General features: G+C 40.5%; 1 protein-coding gene across 1 annotated transcript in view; it reads left to right on the top strand.

Annotated features, from left to right (window-relative positions):
- Positions 1 to 19,344, top strand: part of LOC137623452 (probable E3 ubiquitin-protein ligase HERC1) — a 187,289-nt gene that overhangs the window by 31,871 nt on the left and 136,074 nt on the right. The window contains exons 8-9 of the mRNA XM_068354287.1: positions 2,976 to 3,110; positions 12,901 to 13,037. Coding sequence (XP_068210388.1) covers positions 2,976 to 3,110; positions 12,901 to 13,037 — 272 coding nt within the window. The remainder of the gene's footprint in view (positions 1 to 2,975; positions 3,111 to 12,900; positions 13,038 to 19,344) is intronic.

The raw sequence follows: 19,344 nt of genomic DNA, 5'->3' as shown, positions 1-19,344 counted from the left end.
ACTTCTCTCTTTCCACCAGAGGAAGTTTGGGCCGCGCGGGATAAATGGCGCCTCGACTCGGACTCCTTTATCCACCAGGCGCAGGCTGTGAGTTTCAAGGGACCTGGTCCCGCGAAACTGTCCGCAGCCAGGCCAAATCAGGCCAAGCCCACGGGAAGTAGCAAGGGTACCACTGGTCGTGCTCCTACTGCTCCTGTGCAGCTGAGACCTGCTCCTGTTCAGAAGGGTTCTGCCCCCAAACAGACCTTTCAGCCTCCCTCGGGAGCTCTTCCACATCGGGGATAGAAGAGGGGCAAGCAAGGGAAAGGGAAACGCTGAGATTGGCTTTCCCCTCCCCATGCTGCCAAGGGTAAGGGGATGCCTATCGCGCCATTGGACGATGTGGCAGCACCTCGGGGCCAAGGAATGGGCAGTGTCGACCCTTCGCGAAGGGTACAAGCTCCCATTCGTGCTTCATCGGCCCTTCCTATCCTCCACTCCAATAGCGTTCCACACATACGCTCCAACATCCCTGAAGGCTCTGGCCTTGGAGGCAGAGGTCCAGGAAATGTTGGAGAAGGATGTGCTAGAAGTCGTACACGATCAGTCACCAGGAGGTTGGAGACCGATCATCGATCTTTCGCCATTGAACAAGTTTGTTCAGCAAACTGCGTTCAAGATGCTAACAGTTTGCACTGTATGACTTCATGCTTTCGATAGACTTGAAGGACGTGTACTTTCAAGTACCAGTTCATCGGTCGTCTAGAAAGTACCTCCGATTTACCTTCCAGGGCACGGTATACCAGTTCAAAGTCCTGTGCTTCAGACTGTTCACAACTCCCCAAGTGTTCACGACGGTAGCAGCTTGAGCCCACTCGAGGGGCATCCGCCTACTGATGTACCTCGACGACTGGCTGATTCTCGCTCCCTTGCTGGAGCAGTTGATTCAGGATCGAGACTCACTTCTGGCATTTTGTCACAATCTGGGGATCGTTGTGAACTGTGAGAAGTCGAACCTCATTCCCAAGTAGAAGGTGAAGTATCTGGGAATGCTGATCGACTCGGCATTCCAGCCCTCCAGTGGCAAGCTCTTCTAGGTCACCTCTCCTGACTGGAGAAGCTCGTTCCTTTCGGGCAGTTCCATCTCCGCTCCCTTCAGTGGTGTTTGAAGGACCAGTGGTCGGCAGCCACCGATCCTCCCTCTTGTCCGGTCCTCATGGAATGCGAGGTAAGGGAGGATCTACTTTAGTGGCTAAACGAGGAGAACCTCATGAGAGGGTTTTCTCATAAACCCTCCTCCACCTCAGTTCCGTCTGTTCACAGACGCGTCCACGGAAGGTTGGGGTGCACACCTGTGGTCGTGTAGGTGTGTGGTCGGAAGAGAAGAAACACCTGCACATCAGCGTGCTGGAAATGATGGCAATCTCAAGAGCAATCTTTCATTTCCAGGCCCGTTTGAGAGAGCACTCGGTAGTGCTGATGAGCGACAACACGTCCATGTCGTGTACGTCAACAAGCAAGAGGGTACGCTCTCACGTCTCTTGCTGCAGTTGACGAGGCAGGTGTTTCTGTGTGCAGAGAGTCAACACATAACCTTGTCAGCCAGGTACATTCCAGGCAAGAGAAGTGGTCTGGCAGACGCCCTAAGTCGCAGAAACCAGGTAATAGGGGCAGAATGGTCTTTTCACCCTTGGGTCACGAGTCGAGTACTCGACCTCTGGGGAGAACCATGCATCGACCTCTCGCAACACGGCACAACGCCAAGCTTCCCGTGTTTTGCTCTTCAGTACCAGATCCTGCGGCTGCGTTCGAGGATGCACTGCAACATTCTTGGGATCTACTGGATTGCTACACGTTTTCCCCCCTTTTTGCTTACTTCGCGCAGTCCTGTACCAGGTCCTAGTAACTCCAGGACTCAGGATGACTCTCATTGCTCCACTATGGCTACACATGGAGTGGTATCCTGATCTGTTGTCGCTCCTGGTCAAGGCACCGAGAGAGCTACCACACTGGCCCAATCTCCTTCGGCAACCCTTGTCGAACAGGTACCACCAGGCGGTACAGTCGCTCAGACTTCACGCGTGGAGACTATCCAGCATCTCAGAACGCGAGTGTTTCGCGACTCGCTGCGAGAGAGATGTCAGGGTACCTTAGAAGATCCCCCTCCTCAGTCTACCAGGGGAAGTGGTTGGTCTTCTGTGATTGGTGTAGTTGAAGGGGTATCTCTCCAGTTGTAGCCTCTCTGACTCAGATCACAGACTTCTTGGTACTGAGATCATACATTTAGAATTGGTTTTATCCACTTCAGGTATTACTGCAAAATGTAATTTTTTTTTTTTTAAATAGTTTAAAAGAAGCCTGGTTTGCATATAAGAATCTCTGGGTGTTATGTTCTGTGATATCTGCATATGATGTGGTCAAATAAGAAAGATTTTATTAAAAATTTTGGAAGCTTTTTTAGGTTTTATTAATTTTCTGTATGCAAACTTTCTGGGTTATGTTCATTATAGTAAACGATAGTTTTAGAAGTCAATTGTTTATTTTTTCTGAGAGAGGTTTTTAGATTTTTGAATTTTTTGATAGCATTATTAACTCTTAGCTCCTAGGAAGTTATTAGTTTTTATAATTGGCAATCTGGAGTTACTGTAATACTCATTCTTAGTTTAAAGTAAATTACTGTTAAACTAATTTTTATGGAAAGGTGAGGCATATTTATATAGTCTTCTGATATCCAGAAACATCCCATTGCAAGAAATAAGATTCATTACATGACATGATTATGACTTGAGTTAGAATAAGTGAAGTGTATACATTTTCATCATAGAGCTCATGCACTCTTACTTGATTACCACTAATAATTCCCTCAATAATAGTTTCATCAGTTTTGAATAAGGGTCTTTCTATGAAAGTGTAGTTTAAGCATAAGCAAAATTACATGTTTCAGATTTTAAAGAATTTTGAATTGAAAGATTTTACATTTATTTCTTTATTTGCAGGACACGGGGACAGCACAAGTCGTAATATCCCAACATTAGTAAGGGACATATCAGGTGTTGGACAGGTGGTCTGTGGTAGTGCTCATACACTAGCATTATCTGCAGATGGAAGAACTGTATGGTCATTTGGTTCAGGCAAGTACCTAGCGATTGTAAGATTGGTGCTGTTTTAAAGTTGTGTTGCTCATATAATGTAAATCACTTCAATTATCATTGTAGGAGAGAGTTTCTTAATTGAACTTGTAGTAATTTTTCCAATTGCATATTTAGTTACAAGGTAGTATTTACTAATACTTCATTCTAGAATGTCTGTCTGTTCAGATAATGCAAATGTTTATAATAAGATAAGTGTGGGGTCAACTGTTGCGGGTTAAATATCAGATACTGTACTGTATTTGCTGATGTACATGTTGTACAAGACTTTCTTCCAAAAATATAAGAAGTTATTGAGCTTCCAGTGGACCCATATAGGGTTGGTATGAGATGCATGTACAGTAGCTCTAGTTCACTTAACACAAATGTAATGTCAAGCTTGCTAAGGATATGGCTGTAGAATAACAATGCTAAGAATTTTTCAGCATACTTTCTTCCCTCAGTAAACATAGCCTGCACAAGATATTAGTAAATTATTTTAATCACTTATTTATAATATATCATGTTTACAACAATTGTAGAAATTCTACTGCCCAGCTGTTTCTCAGAGGATACAAACTTTCATCTTTTATATTGAAGTCTTGAGAGCATAATAGTTTTGTAATTGAAGCTTGTTAACAAGGTAGTCAGCGTGAGGCACGTGGGTTAGGGGAGGATTATGCATGTATTCATTTGTCTGTATACCCTCACTCTTCCCTTTAAGGACCATTGTTTCAACACATTTCTACTGCTGTTTTAGAATTTCTGACTTTTAGAAAACAGAACAGAATGAGATGCTGGGCAAGAATGTATCTGAAAAAACAGCATTGTCTATTAAGAAAACAGAACAGAATGAGATGCTGGGCAAGAATGTATCTGAAAAACAGCATTGTCTATTAATCCCTGTACAATATGTTCTGTTTGCATGAGTTAGGATGACTGAAGGGAATTTCCCAAGTAGTTGAAGAATAGTTACAGGCAGAATAGGTCCAATGAAAATTGTGTTGATGTTATCTGAAAGCCATTACACCTTGTTCTTATGCCTCTTGATTGACATTTCGGTATATCTGTTGTGTCTGTGGCTTCCCCTACTTGGGCCACTTGTCATCATTCTCTCTTTTATGTCTGATCTTTGGTAGGGGTGGATGGTGAATGGCCAATTCTCCTGCACTGTCTATGATGGTTCAAGCTCACTGACAATCAATGTCCCATGTGTTTCCATCCTATCACTCCTGCTTCTGTGATGTAAAACCATCGTTCTGGGTTCCCATTAGAGTCCTGAGCGTTTCTGAAGGCTCTCTAGATTGACTTGACTTGTTTAGAGAGCTCTCCTTTTCTGCCTGTTTGAAGAAATTCACATTGGCCAAAGGTTTCTCTTTTGGCCTCTCCTGCTGTTCCTGCAGTTGGTACTGGAGTCTCTGCTTCAGCAAAACATCTTTCTGCTGCTGCTATTACCCCCTGAAAGTTGACAACAAACTATGCACTGACTAAATACAGGGTATTCATTCTCCTAAATGCTTCTCATCATCTTCAGATTTTAATATGGTGGAGAATATGAATCACTTTGACATACCCAAATAAGAGAGAAGCTATGTGATTGTTGGCCGCCATTACGGTATCAACAAACCTAGCCTTTTTTATATTAAAAAGGTCAAAAAGAATAAAGGCCGATGGCAAATGTCAATTTCAGCAAGACAACGAAAAGGGTAGTTACTTCCCGCAATAAGGCCATCCTAAGGAATGTTTAAGAGAGAATAACGGATTTATAGGTGTTGAAAGGGTTTATAATAAAAAAATGAAAAATTATAGAAATGGTAAAAAAAAAGGAATGCCATGGATTTCTGTATCTACTTTGCATTTTTTCAGCTATTGCAACGGTGCCTTGAATACACTTGCGATAGTTGAGGGATTATATACAGTACTGTACACTGAAAAAAAAATTTTTTGCCTTGTGGTTCATAGATAATACATATGCCACATGGAAGCTTTTTGTTGTGTAAGATAAACTCCATGAACTATCCTTTACTGGCCACAAACTCCTCAGTTTGACTCCCTTCCCCTTTCACTTTTCAATGCTCGAAAAAATCTGTCAGCTTTCTGTTTAATAAGTAGAAGGCTCACTGGGGTACTCTGTTGACATTGGTTAACAAAAGAACTGTCTTTCAATGGTTAATGATAGAATGATAAGATCACTGTTCTTTTCTGCAATTATTGTCGATTTCTTAAGAGCAGACCCCTTCACATGTGTAGGGATTTGATATCCCTGATGATTATTGCGACAGCGGGACAGCTTAATTAGAGTAAGTGTCCGATGTGTGTGTTTCTCCCTTTTCTGGATGTTCCACAATGTATAATTTCACTTCTACAATGTTGGCCTCCCTTTTTTCAAAACAGTGCCATCTTTGTTTGCCTTGCGCTTGGGAGTCTTAATGAAAGGAAAAAGGTTACTTCCTTATCACTGGGAACTGTGTTAGACTATGTCACTTAGGTGCTGTGTTATGCTCTTTTCTTCTGCTTTACTGACAAAAAGTAACCTGCTTGTCCATTTATGATGCAAACATCCGAAGTTGAAACACGATTGTGTTGATAATTTATTGCTGATGATTCATATCCATGAAATTTTGTAACCTGATTACTTTACATTAGTGTACAGTGTACTGTACTTGTATTTTTTATATGGGACAGAATATATTCTTTATAAACTTAAGTGGTTTGCTATTAAGTGCATACATGTATACATAATAAGTACCTTGGGAATAGAGTGGTTTTTGAAAATTATGATGTACAGTACTGCACTATTCGATATTTTTATATACAGAACTACCTTTTTCAATATTTAACTTAGCCGGTGATTATAATAGCTGCAACTCTGTTGCTCGACAGAAAACTCTAAGGTAAAACTCGCCAGCGATCGCTACACAGGTTGCGGGTGTGCCCAACAGCGCCATCTGTCGTCCAGATACCCAGTACTCAATGTAAACAAAGACTCAATTTTCTCTCTGTCGAGCTATCGACAAGACGTACTTACTCGCTGTTGCTAAACTGGAGTTTTTTCACAACTAATTGGTGAAGTACTTTATTCTAGTTTTGAGCTTTCGCTATGCAGGTGTTTTATCTTCATCTTAAATCTTGAACTCGTTTTGGATAGATTTAATTATGGTGACAAAGAGAGTATGGACTTTCTTTCACTTTTAAATGGCCGACCCTTCCCTTAGACGGAAGTGTGTTTAGGCTTTTAGTAATTATATCACGTTATAGATTTTCCTCTATATATTTTATATCTCTCCGCCTTTATTAGGCCTCTTCGATTAGCTTTCCATTTATTATAAACATATAAAAATAATTTTAATGTTTTGTTTATATAGACCTTTCCTGAGAGTAGGCGGTCCTAACTTGGAAACCGAAGTTAATCAACGTTGAGCCCTTTATATCGTAATTAGCTTTTAAAGAGCTAAGGATTTAAAACTTTTTAAATGTAATATTTTATGAAAGAATTTCTTTGATAGTCTTCGTACTGTTTTCAAAGATGAACTAACGTTTAGTTTATTTATGCTACGCAGTTGTTGACGTTCAGGACGTTCAACATGCGCTCTATCGTTACGATAGAGAGAGAGTGTATCACGGTTTCACTTTGCAGTTAGAGTAAATCGATTCTGACGTTTTGTTCATTCTTTCTTAGCTTAAATGTTTTAAATTCTATTTTAAAGGAACTTTTTAATTGAAAAACCTTTCAGTTTTTTCCTTTAGTCAAATAACATGTTTTTTTGACGAAATATAATTGGGCTCTTCTCTTAGGTGCGAAATCAAGAGAGAAAGAGAGAGAGAGATAGAGACGGAGGGAGAGAGAGGAGAGAAAACGTTCCGTTCAAGCGGGTAACGTTGTTCTCGAGTTACTCTCGTCCCTAGTCGCTGTACGGGGATGAGGGATAAAACGTTTTAGTTATTTATTCTCGTCCCCAGGCTATGTGCGGTGAGAGATTGAAAACGTAGTTATATGAACTAGTGTTTAGTCTCTTTCCCAGCCACTGATTTTTTTATCTTAAATATGTTTTCTGTTTTTTGCTGGTATTAATGAGCTTGCATTATACGACTGATTTCGCAATTACAGTACTACCTTTTAATGAAGGGTAGAATTGCGTGTTTCAGGTAGAAATCAGTAAAAGTTTCGATTTCAGTGAAATAAGTGCAAAACAGAAAATCGAAGTGATAAAGTGATATGCGCAAAGTGTTACAGTGTTGCGTCCGAGGGTTCGTCTGTTTGTGCCTGTCGTTCACCTAGTCCGGGACCTCTTACATGCTCCCAAGCCCAGGGGAGAAGTAATGTCAAACGACTTATGGGTTCGAGAGGCCTTGACCAACGAACAGACGTTTTCCCTCTATGGTATCGGGTGTATCTTACCAAGATCTCCCCTACCATAAGACGAGAGAGACGTTTCTCCTCGTCATCCGAAGGCTTTTCGCATAAGAAACCTGTCACAAGGTTTCGAAGCCCTTAAGCGAAAGTCAGTCCTTTCAGGACAGGTCCAGCATCCTGGTTACAACCATTAGGACAGCTCTGACCCTATGCAGTCATCGGATAACTGCTCGCCGCCTAACAAAAGCGTAACACAGACTCCGAGTCTTTTTTTTTTTTTTTGTAGGCAAAGTGTTGCGGTCACAGACGTTACCCTCGTCTCTTACCACAACCATTTCTGTTGATCCTTAATGGGTTGTATGGCAAGACATGCAGTATATGCTTGCCTCCCTTATGGAAGACTATTCTGCCGATTAGTCCGTTGAGTCTAGCCGTTTATCTCATCGATATCCTGGCTTTCAGCCAACCTAACGTTCCTTTGTGCTTACTGTTGACGTTGGCGTAGCTTAGTCACGTCAGTCAGGTTGTTTAGAACCACACTCGATGCGGTCTCGTGTGGTTTTTCAGCCGCATTTGGACGTTAGGCCACTTGCTGATGCTCCTGTTGACGTTCAAGACGTTCACTAACAATCGGAGTTGACTTGTTTTGACGCTGTGCGTCAACCTCCGCATTCTAGAGTTGTTTTGACTGCTCAGTCTAGGCAGTCAAAGCAGTCTCGAGTGGACGCTGTGCGTCCTCACGCACCTGTTGTGGTTGACAGTTCAGTTGTTGACAGTTCACAGACTGTCAAGCAGTTACATGACGTTGCGTTCTGGTCCGCTACTAATGCACCAGTGAGTGTGGACTCTGCTTGTAAAGCATTGCCACCACGGTAGGTCTCTCCCTTGCTTGAGACTCAGCTTTTATCGGACAAGGTTCCTGTAGATGAGGAAGTTGCTGTTCTCCCTACTACTGATATTCCCTTGAGGACTCTGTTAGATGGAGTGGAGCCTAAAGCTGCTTAGCCTCCTAGGGACTTTAATTAAATCATGATGATTTTTTTAAGGATCTTTGTCCGGATCTTTTTGTAACTGCTGCTCCTCGTGCGCCTAAACGTCAGAGCTTACACTAGGCCTAGCTACTTCGAAGCCGTTGTTTTTAAGCTAGTGCTCTCTCGCTCTCCTAGAGAGCTTTACGTTGGCTAGGCGACTGGTTTTTTACCAGGAGGAGTTTGGGGGATACAGCCTTTGCTTTCCCTTCTTTTAAACTGGTTTATAGAGCGAGAGTCTGATATGACACGAGAGAAGTTCTCGGCTTGGGAGTTCATGCCTCTGCCCAGATAGACTTCTCAATTCTCGTAGACTCTCCCTGGCGCCTGGCCAGGAGACGCTCCAAGTTGTTTACAGGTCAACTTCACAGCTGTTTTCGAGCCTTTGAAGTTTTGCTGTACAATTATGTCATGCATAACAAGGCTTTCAGGGATGGTAAACGGTACCGCCTCAGTCGCTAACCCCGTCTGTTGCCACACCTGCTCCCGTAGACCCTAAATGGGCTTTGCTGCAAGACATGCAGTCCAAGCTTGCGTCCTTGATAGAGGACTTTAATGCGGAGAAGGTTGCTACCGAACCTTCTGGCCAACAACCTTCCAACCGGTTGGTTGTGCGCCCTGTTGACGCTGAGGTAACCTACTCGCGTCTGCCAATTGAGGTGGTTCCTCCACCGATGCGACCCAGTGTGGGTTGCCAGCCGCACGTTGACGTTAAGCGACGCTCGGAGGTGGTTGTTAACGTTCAGGACGTTCAACAACCAGCAGAGGTGACTTGTTTTGACGCAGTGCGTCAACCTCAGCAACCCAGTAGGGTGTTGACTGCACAACCCAGACGGTCTAGACAGTCTCGGGTTGACGCTGTGCTTCCTCGCGCACCCATAGTTGTTGACAGTTCACAGACTGTGCAGCAGTTCCATGATGTTGTGTCCGGCTCCGTCACGCATCCACCAGTGCGACCGGACTCAGCGAGCCAGACGTTGCCCACTCCGTTGCCGTTTCCTCATCAGTTTTCGGATGAGGAACCCTCTGATGAGGACGTTGCTGAACAACAAGACGATCAACCCCCAGAATAGATCAAGCCCTGCTATCCATCCAGAAGATGCTGAAGAAGGAACGCTGTTCAGTCAGGCTGTGGATGAGTCTGGTAGGGACGCTGTCATCCGTGGAACATTTTGTGTCACTAGGAAGACTACACCTCCGTCCTCTTCAATACCATCTAGCTTTTCACTGGAAAAAGGACAAGACGCTAGAAGCGGTCTCGATCCCGGTTTCCGAAAAGATAAAGTCTTGTCTGACTTGGTGGAAGGACAATATCAACCTAAGAGAGGGTCTTCCCCTGGCTGTTCAGACTCCCAACCACGTTCTCTTCTCGGACGCATCGGACGTGGGGTGGGGCGCGACACTAGACGGTCGGGAATGCTCAGGACTGTGGAACTCGAGTCAGAGGAGCATGCATATCAACTGCAAGGAGCTGTTGGCAGTACATCTGGCCTTGAAAAGCTTCAAGTCTCTCCTTCGAGGCAAAGTGGTGGAAGTTAACTCGGACATCACCACGGCCTTGGCGTACATCTCCAAACAAGGAGGTACCCACTCACTGACGTTGTACGAGATCACAAGGGACCTGCTCATCTGGTCAAAGGTCAAGACATCTCCCTAGTAACGAGGTTCATCCAAGGCGACTTGAACGTCATAGCAGATTGTCTCAGTCGGAAAGGGCAAGTAATTCCAACCGAATGGACCCTCCACAAGGATGTGTGCAAGAGACTTACGGCCACTTGGGGTAAAACCATCCATAGATCTCTTTGCAACCTCGCTGACCAAGAGGCTTCCAATCTATTGCTCTCCAGTCCCGGACCCAGCAGCAATACATATAGATGCTTTCCTCCTAGATTGGTCACATCTGGATCTCTACGCATTCCCACCGTTCAAGATTGTCAACAAGGTACTGCAGAAGTTCGCCTCTCACGAAGGGACAAGGTTGACGTTAGTTGCTTCCCTCTGGCCCGCGAGAGAATGGTTCACCGAGATACTTCGATGGTTAGTAGACGTTCCCAGTAGTCTTCCTCTAAGGGTAGACCTTCTACGTCAGCCACACGTAAAGAAGGTACTCCAAAGCCTCCACGCTCTTCGTCTGACTGCCTTCAGACTATCGAAAGACTCTCGAGAGCTAGAGGCTTTTCGAAGGAAGCAGCCAGTGCGATTGCTAGAGCAAGGAGAGCTTCTTCCATTAGAGTCTACCAATCGAAGTGGGAAGTCTTCCGAGACTGGTGCAAGTCAGTTTCTGTATCCTCGACCAGTACCTCTGTAGCTCAAATAGCTGTTTTTCTCTTATACCTGAGAAAAGGACGATCCCTTTCAGCTCCCACTATCAAGGGCTACAGAAGCATGTTGGCATCGGTCTTCCGGCATAGAGGCTTAGATCTTTCCAAACATAAAGATCTGCAAGACCTCCTTAAGTCTTTTGAGACCACCAAGGAGCGTCGTTTGGCTACCCCTGGATGGAATTTAGACGTGGTACTAAGATTCTTCATATCAGACAGGTTGGAGCCGTTACAATCAGCCTCCCTGAAAGATCTCACTCTTAAGACACTTTTCCTGGTATGCTTAGCCTCGGCTAAAAGAGTCAGTGAGATTCATGCCTTCAGCAAGAACATAGGATTTTCGTCAGAAAAAGCCACTTGTTCGCTACAACTTGGTTTTCTAGCCAAAAATGAGCTGCCTTCTTGGCCTTGGCCTAAATCTTTCGATATCCCCAGCTTATCGGAGATCGTAGGCAATGAACTAGAAAGAGTCTTATGCCCTGTTAGAGCTCTTAAGTTCTATTTAAAGCGTACTAAACCTTTACAAGGCCAATCTGAAGCTTTATGGTGTTCAGTTAAGAAACCATCCTTGCCTTTGTCAAAGAATGCTTGGTCAGACTTTATCAGATTGTTAATACGAGAAGCTCATTCACATCTGAGTGAGGAAGACCGAACTTTGCTTAAGGTGAAGACGCACGAAGTTAGAGCTGTAACAACTTCCGTGGCCTTTAAGCAAAATATATCTCTGCAAAGTATAATGGACGCAACCTATTGGAGAAGCAAGTCAGTGTTCGGGTCATTTTACTTGAAAGATGTCCAGTCTCTTTACAAGAACTGCTACACACTGGGACCATTCGTAGCAGCGAGTGCAGTAGTGGGTGAGGGCTCAACCACTACAATTCCCTAATTCCATACCCTTTTAATCTTTTTCTTGAAATGTTTTTATTGTTGTTTTTGGGTTGTCCGGAAGGCTAAGAAGCCTTTCGCATCCTGGTTGATTTGGCGGGTGGTCAAAGTCATTTCTTGAGAGCGCCTAGATTAGGGGTTTTGATGAGGTCCTGTTGTATGGGTTGCAACCCTTGATACTTCAGATCCTAGGGGTCGCTCAGCATCCTAAGAGGATCGCGAGGCTCCGTAAGGAAGACGTACTTAAAAAGGCAGAGTAATTGTTCAAGTCGACTTCCTTACCAGGTACCTATTTATTTTGTTTTTGTTATTTTGATAACTTTTAAAATGAAATAAAAACTCTTAGCTCATAATAATGTAAACATATATTGCTGGTCTCTACCCACCCCCCTGGGTGTGAATCAGCTATTATAATCACCGGCTAAGTTAAATATTGAAAAATGTTATTTTGATAATAAAATAAATTTTTGAATATACTTACCCGGTGATTATAAATTAAAGGACCCTCCCTTCCTCCCCAATAGAGACGTAGTGGAACGAGGAGAAAATTGAGTCTTTGTTTACATTGAGTACTGGGTATCTGGACGACAGATGGCGCTGTTGGGCACACCCGCAACCTGTGTAGCGATCGCTGGCGAGTTTTACCTTAGAGTTTTCTGTCGAGCAACAGAGTTGCAGCTATTATAATCACCGGGTAAGTATATTCAAAAATTTATTTTATTATCAAAATAACATATTACAGTACTTTGGAGTGCTGTTGTGTATTATTTATATGATTACAAGAGAATATTTACAAGCACTAAAAACATAAAATGTTTAATATCCATACTGTCTAGGGTTTCTTCTTATCTGTGGTTTTCCTTATAGGGTGGTGGGGACTGGAAACCTAATGTCCTTGGATGGGCAGTATTATATAATTTTGCCTAACTTTAGTTACCATAATAGGGCAGATTTAAGATTAGTTCATCCTTAACCCAATTGATGATTATATGTATTTTTATCCACTTTCAAAATTATATGTTAGACTGGCTTAGCATTATGAATTAGATTACAATTTTAAGTTATACTAACATCATAGCAGTACATTGAGAGTACTGTACATAATGCAGTGTCCATTAATATTTTTTGTCTTGTAAAACAAGAAGAATTTAGAAAAAACATGAAATTTTTACATTAATGTATAAAATTCTTTATCTCCTAATTAGGGGACCATGGCAAGCTTGGCCATGGTGACACTGCTAAAGTCTATCGTCCCCGGGTAATTGAGGCTCTTCAAGGTTTGACCATACGGAAACTCTCTACAGGAACTCACGTCTCCTTTGCACTTGCAGCTCATGGTCAGGTTAGTTGTTTGGCTGGTGGAGGGAGATATGTAATGTATTCATTAATGTGGAAGCTATGATTAAGGCTATTTCTCTCTTAAATACTCTACATTACTATAGTATTCTTTTCTGATGAATATTTGAAGCTTTTAGTGTCCCATTATATGATATTGGACATTGTGAAGACTTGAAGATATCAGAATAATTTTGTTTTTATCATTGATATTTAAGATCTGTTATGATTCCTCGGTATTCTTCAGTATTACTTTATATTCTATGTAGTCATCATGTATAATTATTTTTCTAATCTTTAAATGTACTGACTAAGATGAACTGTATAGACGGCAATTTGATTTCTGTATAGAGTTACTAAATATTTCTTATTGATTGTAAACTATTTTCCACCAAGAATTTTTCCAGGTTTTAGGTATGATCACTCAGATTCAGAACTAGGCTTAAGTAATCAATCTTTTTCATATAGGAATATGTCATAAAATATAAGAATTTGATCGCTTTTGTTACAGTTTATGAGAACTTTGCAGCTATCAGAGATAGGCAAGAGAGCAGAAGACTTAATAGACTCATATTTTATTTCTGCTTTTTATGATGTTTTGTTTTTCATACCCTAGAACAGGGATCTTTTGTGCATTATTAGAGATTATGAATACTGCAGAAAATTTAGGTATGTATACTGGGGATCATTAAAAAAAAATACTTTATCGGTTATATGTAGGATGGGGATTTAAATAGGCTTAATTTTTGGTATCGAGACATAAAATTAATGGCATGATCTAGAGATTTTTGGCTAAACTGATCATAATTTGGTTTAGGATCTTCATCATTATCTTTGTGTGGTTGCATCTTAAGTCTCTAGAATTTCATAATGTTTCCACTTTTCAATTCTACTGACTGGTGGGCTTAGAATTAATTGAGATTAGAGTCACTGATGTGTAGTCTAATAGGAAGGAAGAAACAGTTAGAAATGATTTTTTCTTGGAAACCTTATTGCTCTATGGTGCATTATCAGTAGTAACATACTGAGATTGGGGTGAATATATTCTGATATGAAGGCAATAACACATATTTCACCTATGTAAATGTTTAACAATTTTATTTGGTAAATTATAAGTAATGGCATCCTAACATAAAATATGTTTTAGGAGCTCCAAGTGCTGGCCATTCCACTAGTTGTTTATCTATGTTGGTAAATTTAAGACTTCCTGTGCCTGCTAGCTCATCTGTGTGAGCACATCAATTACTGGTATTATTTATACAGTACTTAAGAAGAAGATTTGTTATGATTTTTTTAAATGATTTCCTTTGGTGTAAATGGTTTTAACTAGTTTGTCTTTGAGCGATCAAGTAATTCAGATGATTGAAATAACTCTCCTTCCCAGTTAAAAGAGCTTTACAATGATTCTAATGAGCAACTTTTTTTTTCAACGAAAGCTTTGGATTGTTCTGTTCTTCACCAGTCACATTCTCTATTAGGAGGAAAGAGTTTTTAAGCAAACATTGCCTTACTAGCAAACTTCTCTCTAATTAGAAGTTTATTATTTTTTACCATTGGTCCAAAATTTCTTACACACTAATGAGTATAAGGTTAGCAAATGAAAATATTAAACCTAATTATATTAGATAACTAATTTTTTACTAAGAAGAGGAACACTGCAGAAAAAATAAAACTGGTAGGTTATGTTTTCTAATTTTTTATGAAATGGAAGAGAAAAGGTGGTTTCCATTTTAGCTTGCAGCTCTTCTTGCAAATAATAATAGTTGTGGTTTAAATCAGTATATGAATTTTTTTCTAAATTCTAATGTGCTGTTTGTCAATCTGTTAATTCCTAACATTTCTTTTCCAAGAATCAGCGCTCAGACCATAGAACATATGAAACTCGCTCTTTTAAGCTTTACCTTAAGGAGCAACATTGTGTGTGGAAAGATAAACATCAGCATTATTGAGGGGAAGGAATTGAGATGCACTATACATTGATGTATACTAGCCTTTTTTTGTCCTCTTCCTTTAGAAGTGTCTGGCAAGAATGTACTAGATTCAGTTTTAGTATTTATTGTTTGGCACTCAAAACTTTTTGGTTACTTAGAGCTTATGACAGGCACTGTTGTATATTTATTTTCTTGTTAAGGATTATCAAAGTACACAGGAATTGATTTATAAGTGTATGCTTATCATACACTATCCTACCATTGTCATTTATATTTAGATATTTATTTTGGTATAGCATGCAATCATTATTTTCCATATTGATAGAATTTGTAAACACCATATAGTTTAACCATGATTTTAGCACTGCTTGAAAGTGATCTAAATGTACTGTATTTGGTATGCCGATTTTATTTGCAAATTGTATATTGTATTTTGTACTTCAGCATTGTTGTTGTTTTTTTAATTTTTAACTAATGTAGATGTAGTGTAATTATCAAATTAGTCCATTTGCCTCACATATCCTTAGATAGTTCTGGTCAGGTAGTAATATTGATGATGTTATAGTTTTTCATTCATCTAAATGGAAATTTCTCCATGGGTATTCATGAATTTGCAAAGAAGATTAAGAATGATTAACTGCCAATTGACAAACAAATTTTTTTCTTATTTTTACATAATGTGAAATTATTTTTCCCCAAAAGATTGTTGTCAGCTCTACTTAACATAGTTTTAATACGCATTTTATTCATTCTCATTCACCCCTTGATTTTCTTGGGAAGATATATGCAATATAAGGTACAGTATTTAATGCTAGGTTTTTCATCTGACAAGGATGCTTTCATTATAAAAATAGACTTTATGAAAATTAGGCAACAAAATAAATTTGAAGTCGCAAGAAGAAATTTTTTCTTTATTTTTCATTTATTCAGGAAAAAAGGCACAAAGGAGGTAGAATGATCTGTTTTCCTATTTTATAAAGGGAAAAGCAGTCCTTACTGTATGTCAAGGAGTGCTGACATAAGGTAGACTATGCAAATGACTTATAATGAATTTATTTGTCGACCTTGAATTATGAGTTTCAGCATCTGCAAAGCTGTTATAATTGGCTCCAAGTTTCCTTTGAAATTTTGTTTCTTGTATCCTCAAAAATTTGATAAATGTGACTATGTATATCCCTTATTCATTCAATGAGTCAACATTTATTTTATTAATGCAGTTATTTTACTTATGTAGCTTAAAGTCTCATTCTAATGTTTCAAGTATTGTTTCTAGGAAACTCCCATGATGTTTATATTGCTTCTCTTTCGAAGCAGTCTACCCTGAAATTAAATGAATGCCACTCCCTTTAGAGTTGATCTGGAGCTTGATGTCAACTATCTAGGCATGGGTACAATCAGAGTTCCTTTGTCTTTAAGTTTTATTGTAACATTTACAAGTGTCAGGCAATTTATTTATCCCTGCTACCCATAATCCAGATTGGGATCATGTTTGTGATTCTAGGTTGTTTAATGTTTTGATAGTGGATGTCTTCTGGAATTGCCATCAATGACAGTGAGGGTGGTTCAAGTGAGTCTGTGAAATGGTACTGGCCACAGGACTGTGTTTACTTTTTTGATGATGGTTTTTCGCCAACAGTTTCTCTTCTTAAGAAGCATGTTCTACTTATAGCTGACTACAGTATTTTAATTTTTCTAAACGTAAAATTGAATTGATGTTTAGTTTGGGGGAAAATCCAGAGAAGACTGCTAGTTAATTACTTTTGTAATTTTAGAATGCTACTCAATCTTTTTTGGAGGATTTACAATAAAAGTACAGTACTGTAGTAACCTTCATTATTTTGGAGGACATTTGTGGATAAAAAGTATTCAAATTAGCAAATTTTTAATGTTCAGAATGTTTCATATAAAGATTTTATCTTGGTTAGTAGAAAGTGCCACCTAGATAATTTTTCCCCTTTACAAGTCTAGGGAGGCAGGAAGGCCTTGGGAACCACACAGTATATCCCAAAGATAAGTTTTCCTTTGTGTAAAAACTCTTATTTTGAGTTCCCCAAGAATTAGTAACAGAGATTAAAAAGGTAGACTTTTGAACCACAAGGGTCAAGTTATCATCACAATACCAAATGAAGAAACAGCTAATACTTTCATTACATCATTTGGGAGAACCAGGTTAATTACATTCGCCTCTTGAGGGGAACTTCAGGAAAAAAGGTTGGTCATCAATCGGGGCATCTCCACCTAGGTAGGATCTCTCATCTTTCCTGGCCTTCTCCCTCTAGATGCCGTAATTGTGCCAAGAATAATACTAGCATGCTGAACCACTTAGATTGGTTTGAAGTAGTGTTATAAACACCCTGTACCCAGACTAGCCTGTGAAACTCTGGTTATCCTGAAAATACATATTCCCAAAGTAAACTATGGAAGATGCAAGTTTTCTCTATGTTTTGTGGGTATAGTGAGTATCATCCTTTATGAAGGAGGTCATAAGACATCAAATAACTCATGTAGAGTGGCTAGTTATTCTGGAGATTCTTAAACTAATTACCTATCAATGATGGAGACCTCTGCAGATAGGTTTGCAGGGTATACACTAGACAGGGGTTATCACAAGGAGCCTGTATGGCCAGGATATAGAGAGGGCTCCTTCAGTCTTTTCAGTCTTTAACAATAACAATAAAACTATGATTCAGTACCAGGAGATATCATGGAGCGAGAGTTTGGAGCTCCCACTCGGCAGAACATCACTATTTTACTGACTATTTAATCCCAAGGGTAAGGTTATGAAAAATGCTACCTTATTTACAACCTCCTTTAGGGAGATATATTAATTATCTAATCCACCGAAGAAATGAAGCTTCTTATTGATGGACTAAGAAGTTGGGGGAGTTGGTAAAAAATGCTGATTGAGAAACTTTGCGAAACGCATCAAGTATGAATCCATGTCAAAGTAAGTGAATGTATGACAAAATGTTGAAGGCTCAATCTTCCTATTCTCACAGAGAGAGACTGTCAAGGGGTCTGGGGTTTGAATTCCACTCAAATTTGATAGTTTCTTCAATGTCTGTAACCTCACTATCCTTGTGAGCTAAGGATGGGGAATTTTTGGAAACCTATTGGTCTACCTGCTGTGTCATCATTAGTCATTACCTGGCACTCCATGGTCCTAGCTTGGGTGCTAATCATATGAATATATGGTAATTCTCTAGGGCATTGTTCTTCTAGCTAGGCCAATATCACTGTCCCTTGCCTCTTCCATTCATGAGTAGCCTTTAAAACATTTAAAACCTTTAAAACTGAAGAGGCTCTGACTTTGGTCTTGGATGCTGAAGGAGTGGAAACCAAGAACTGTTTTGTCACTGTGGAGACACAAGTACAGCTGTCCCTGTGGAGTCCATTAGGATCTTCATTACCTTTGAAATCAATTTTGTTGGATTGAACAGGTTGATCAGACACTATTCCATTCTGAATTCAAGTCATCTCTTACAACTGCACCAGTAAGTCCACATTTGGATGACACAAAGCAGAAGTTTGTGGTTCTATACTGTTGCAAAGGGTCTACTTCGAGATCCAGTATAATGTTCAGGGTCTAGTGGGATTAGTTATGGTCTGAGAACTACTGTGTCCAAGGCCAGTTACCTGGATGAGATATCTGCTGTCACATTGAGGAAGCCTAACAGGTAGAGTGAGGTCCTTTGCATCAATGATGATGATGATGATGAACAGGTAGAGAGGGGGAAGGGAGGATTCGTCTCCAAGTACCTGCACGATAGGGATTCATGTGGTTGCCTATTAGAAACGTCCCTGCTTGGCGTTCGAGTCCTGCTCAAGCTTGATAGTTTCTTGTGGTGTCTGCAACCTCACCATCTTTGTGAGCTGAGCATGCAGGTTTTGGGGGTGCCTATAGGTACACCTGTTGAGTTATTTGCGGCCATTGCCTCAACTCCTTGACTTCAATGGTGTTAGCTTGGGTAGTGAGGGGGTTGGGTGCTGATCATATGTATTTATGATCAGTCTCTAGGGCATTGTCCCGCTAGCTAGTGCAGTGTCACTGAGCCTTGCCTCTGCCGTTCATGATTGTCCTTTAAGCCTTCAGGGTTCTCAAACAAAATCATGCTCTACATAGACAATAGACAGCTCTCTGTTTGTCAAGGAAGTTCTTTATGTATGAATTCCTGCATTGGTTGAGCTTCTTAAGTATCAAAAAGACTACCATTAGTTCCACCATATTCATGTTATATGTTGCAAAGTGAGTGGACTACAGTATTTTTTCAGACATTTAGGTCTCCAAACAACTTCCTAATTTGACTCAACATGTGTGTATGAAGGACCATGAATGGGGGGAGGGGTTCAGTGAAAGAGTCAACCGAGATTGTCTGAGAATTC

Source organism: Palaemon carinicauda, chromosome 30 (genome assembly GCF_036898095.1).
Source record: "Palaemon carinicauda isolate YSFRI2023 chromosome 30, ASM3689809v2, whole genome shotgun sequence".
Lineage (NCBI taxonomy): Eukaryota > Metazoa > Arthropoda > Malacostraca > Decapoda > Palaemonidae > Palaemon > Palaemon carinicauda.
The sequence above is the reverse complement of the archived record's forward strand: the minus strand, read 5'-3'. Positions and strand labels throughout refer to the sequence as shown.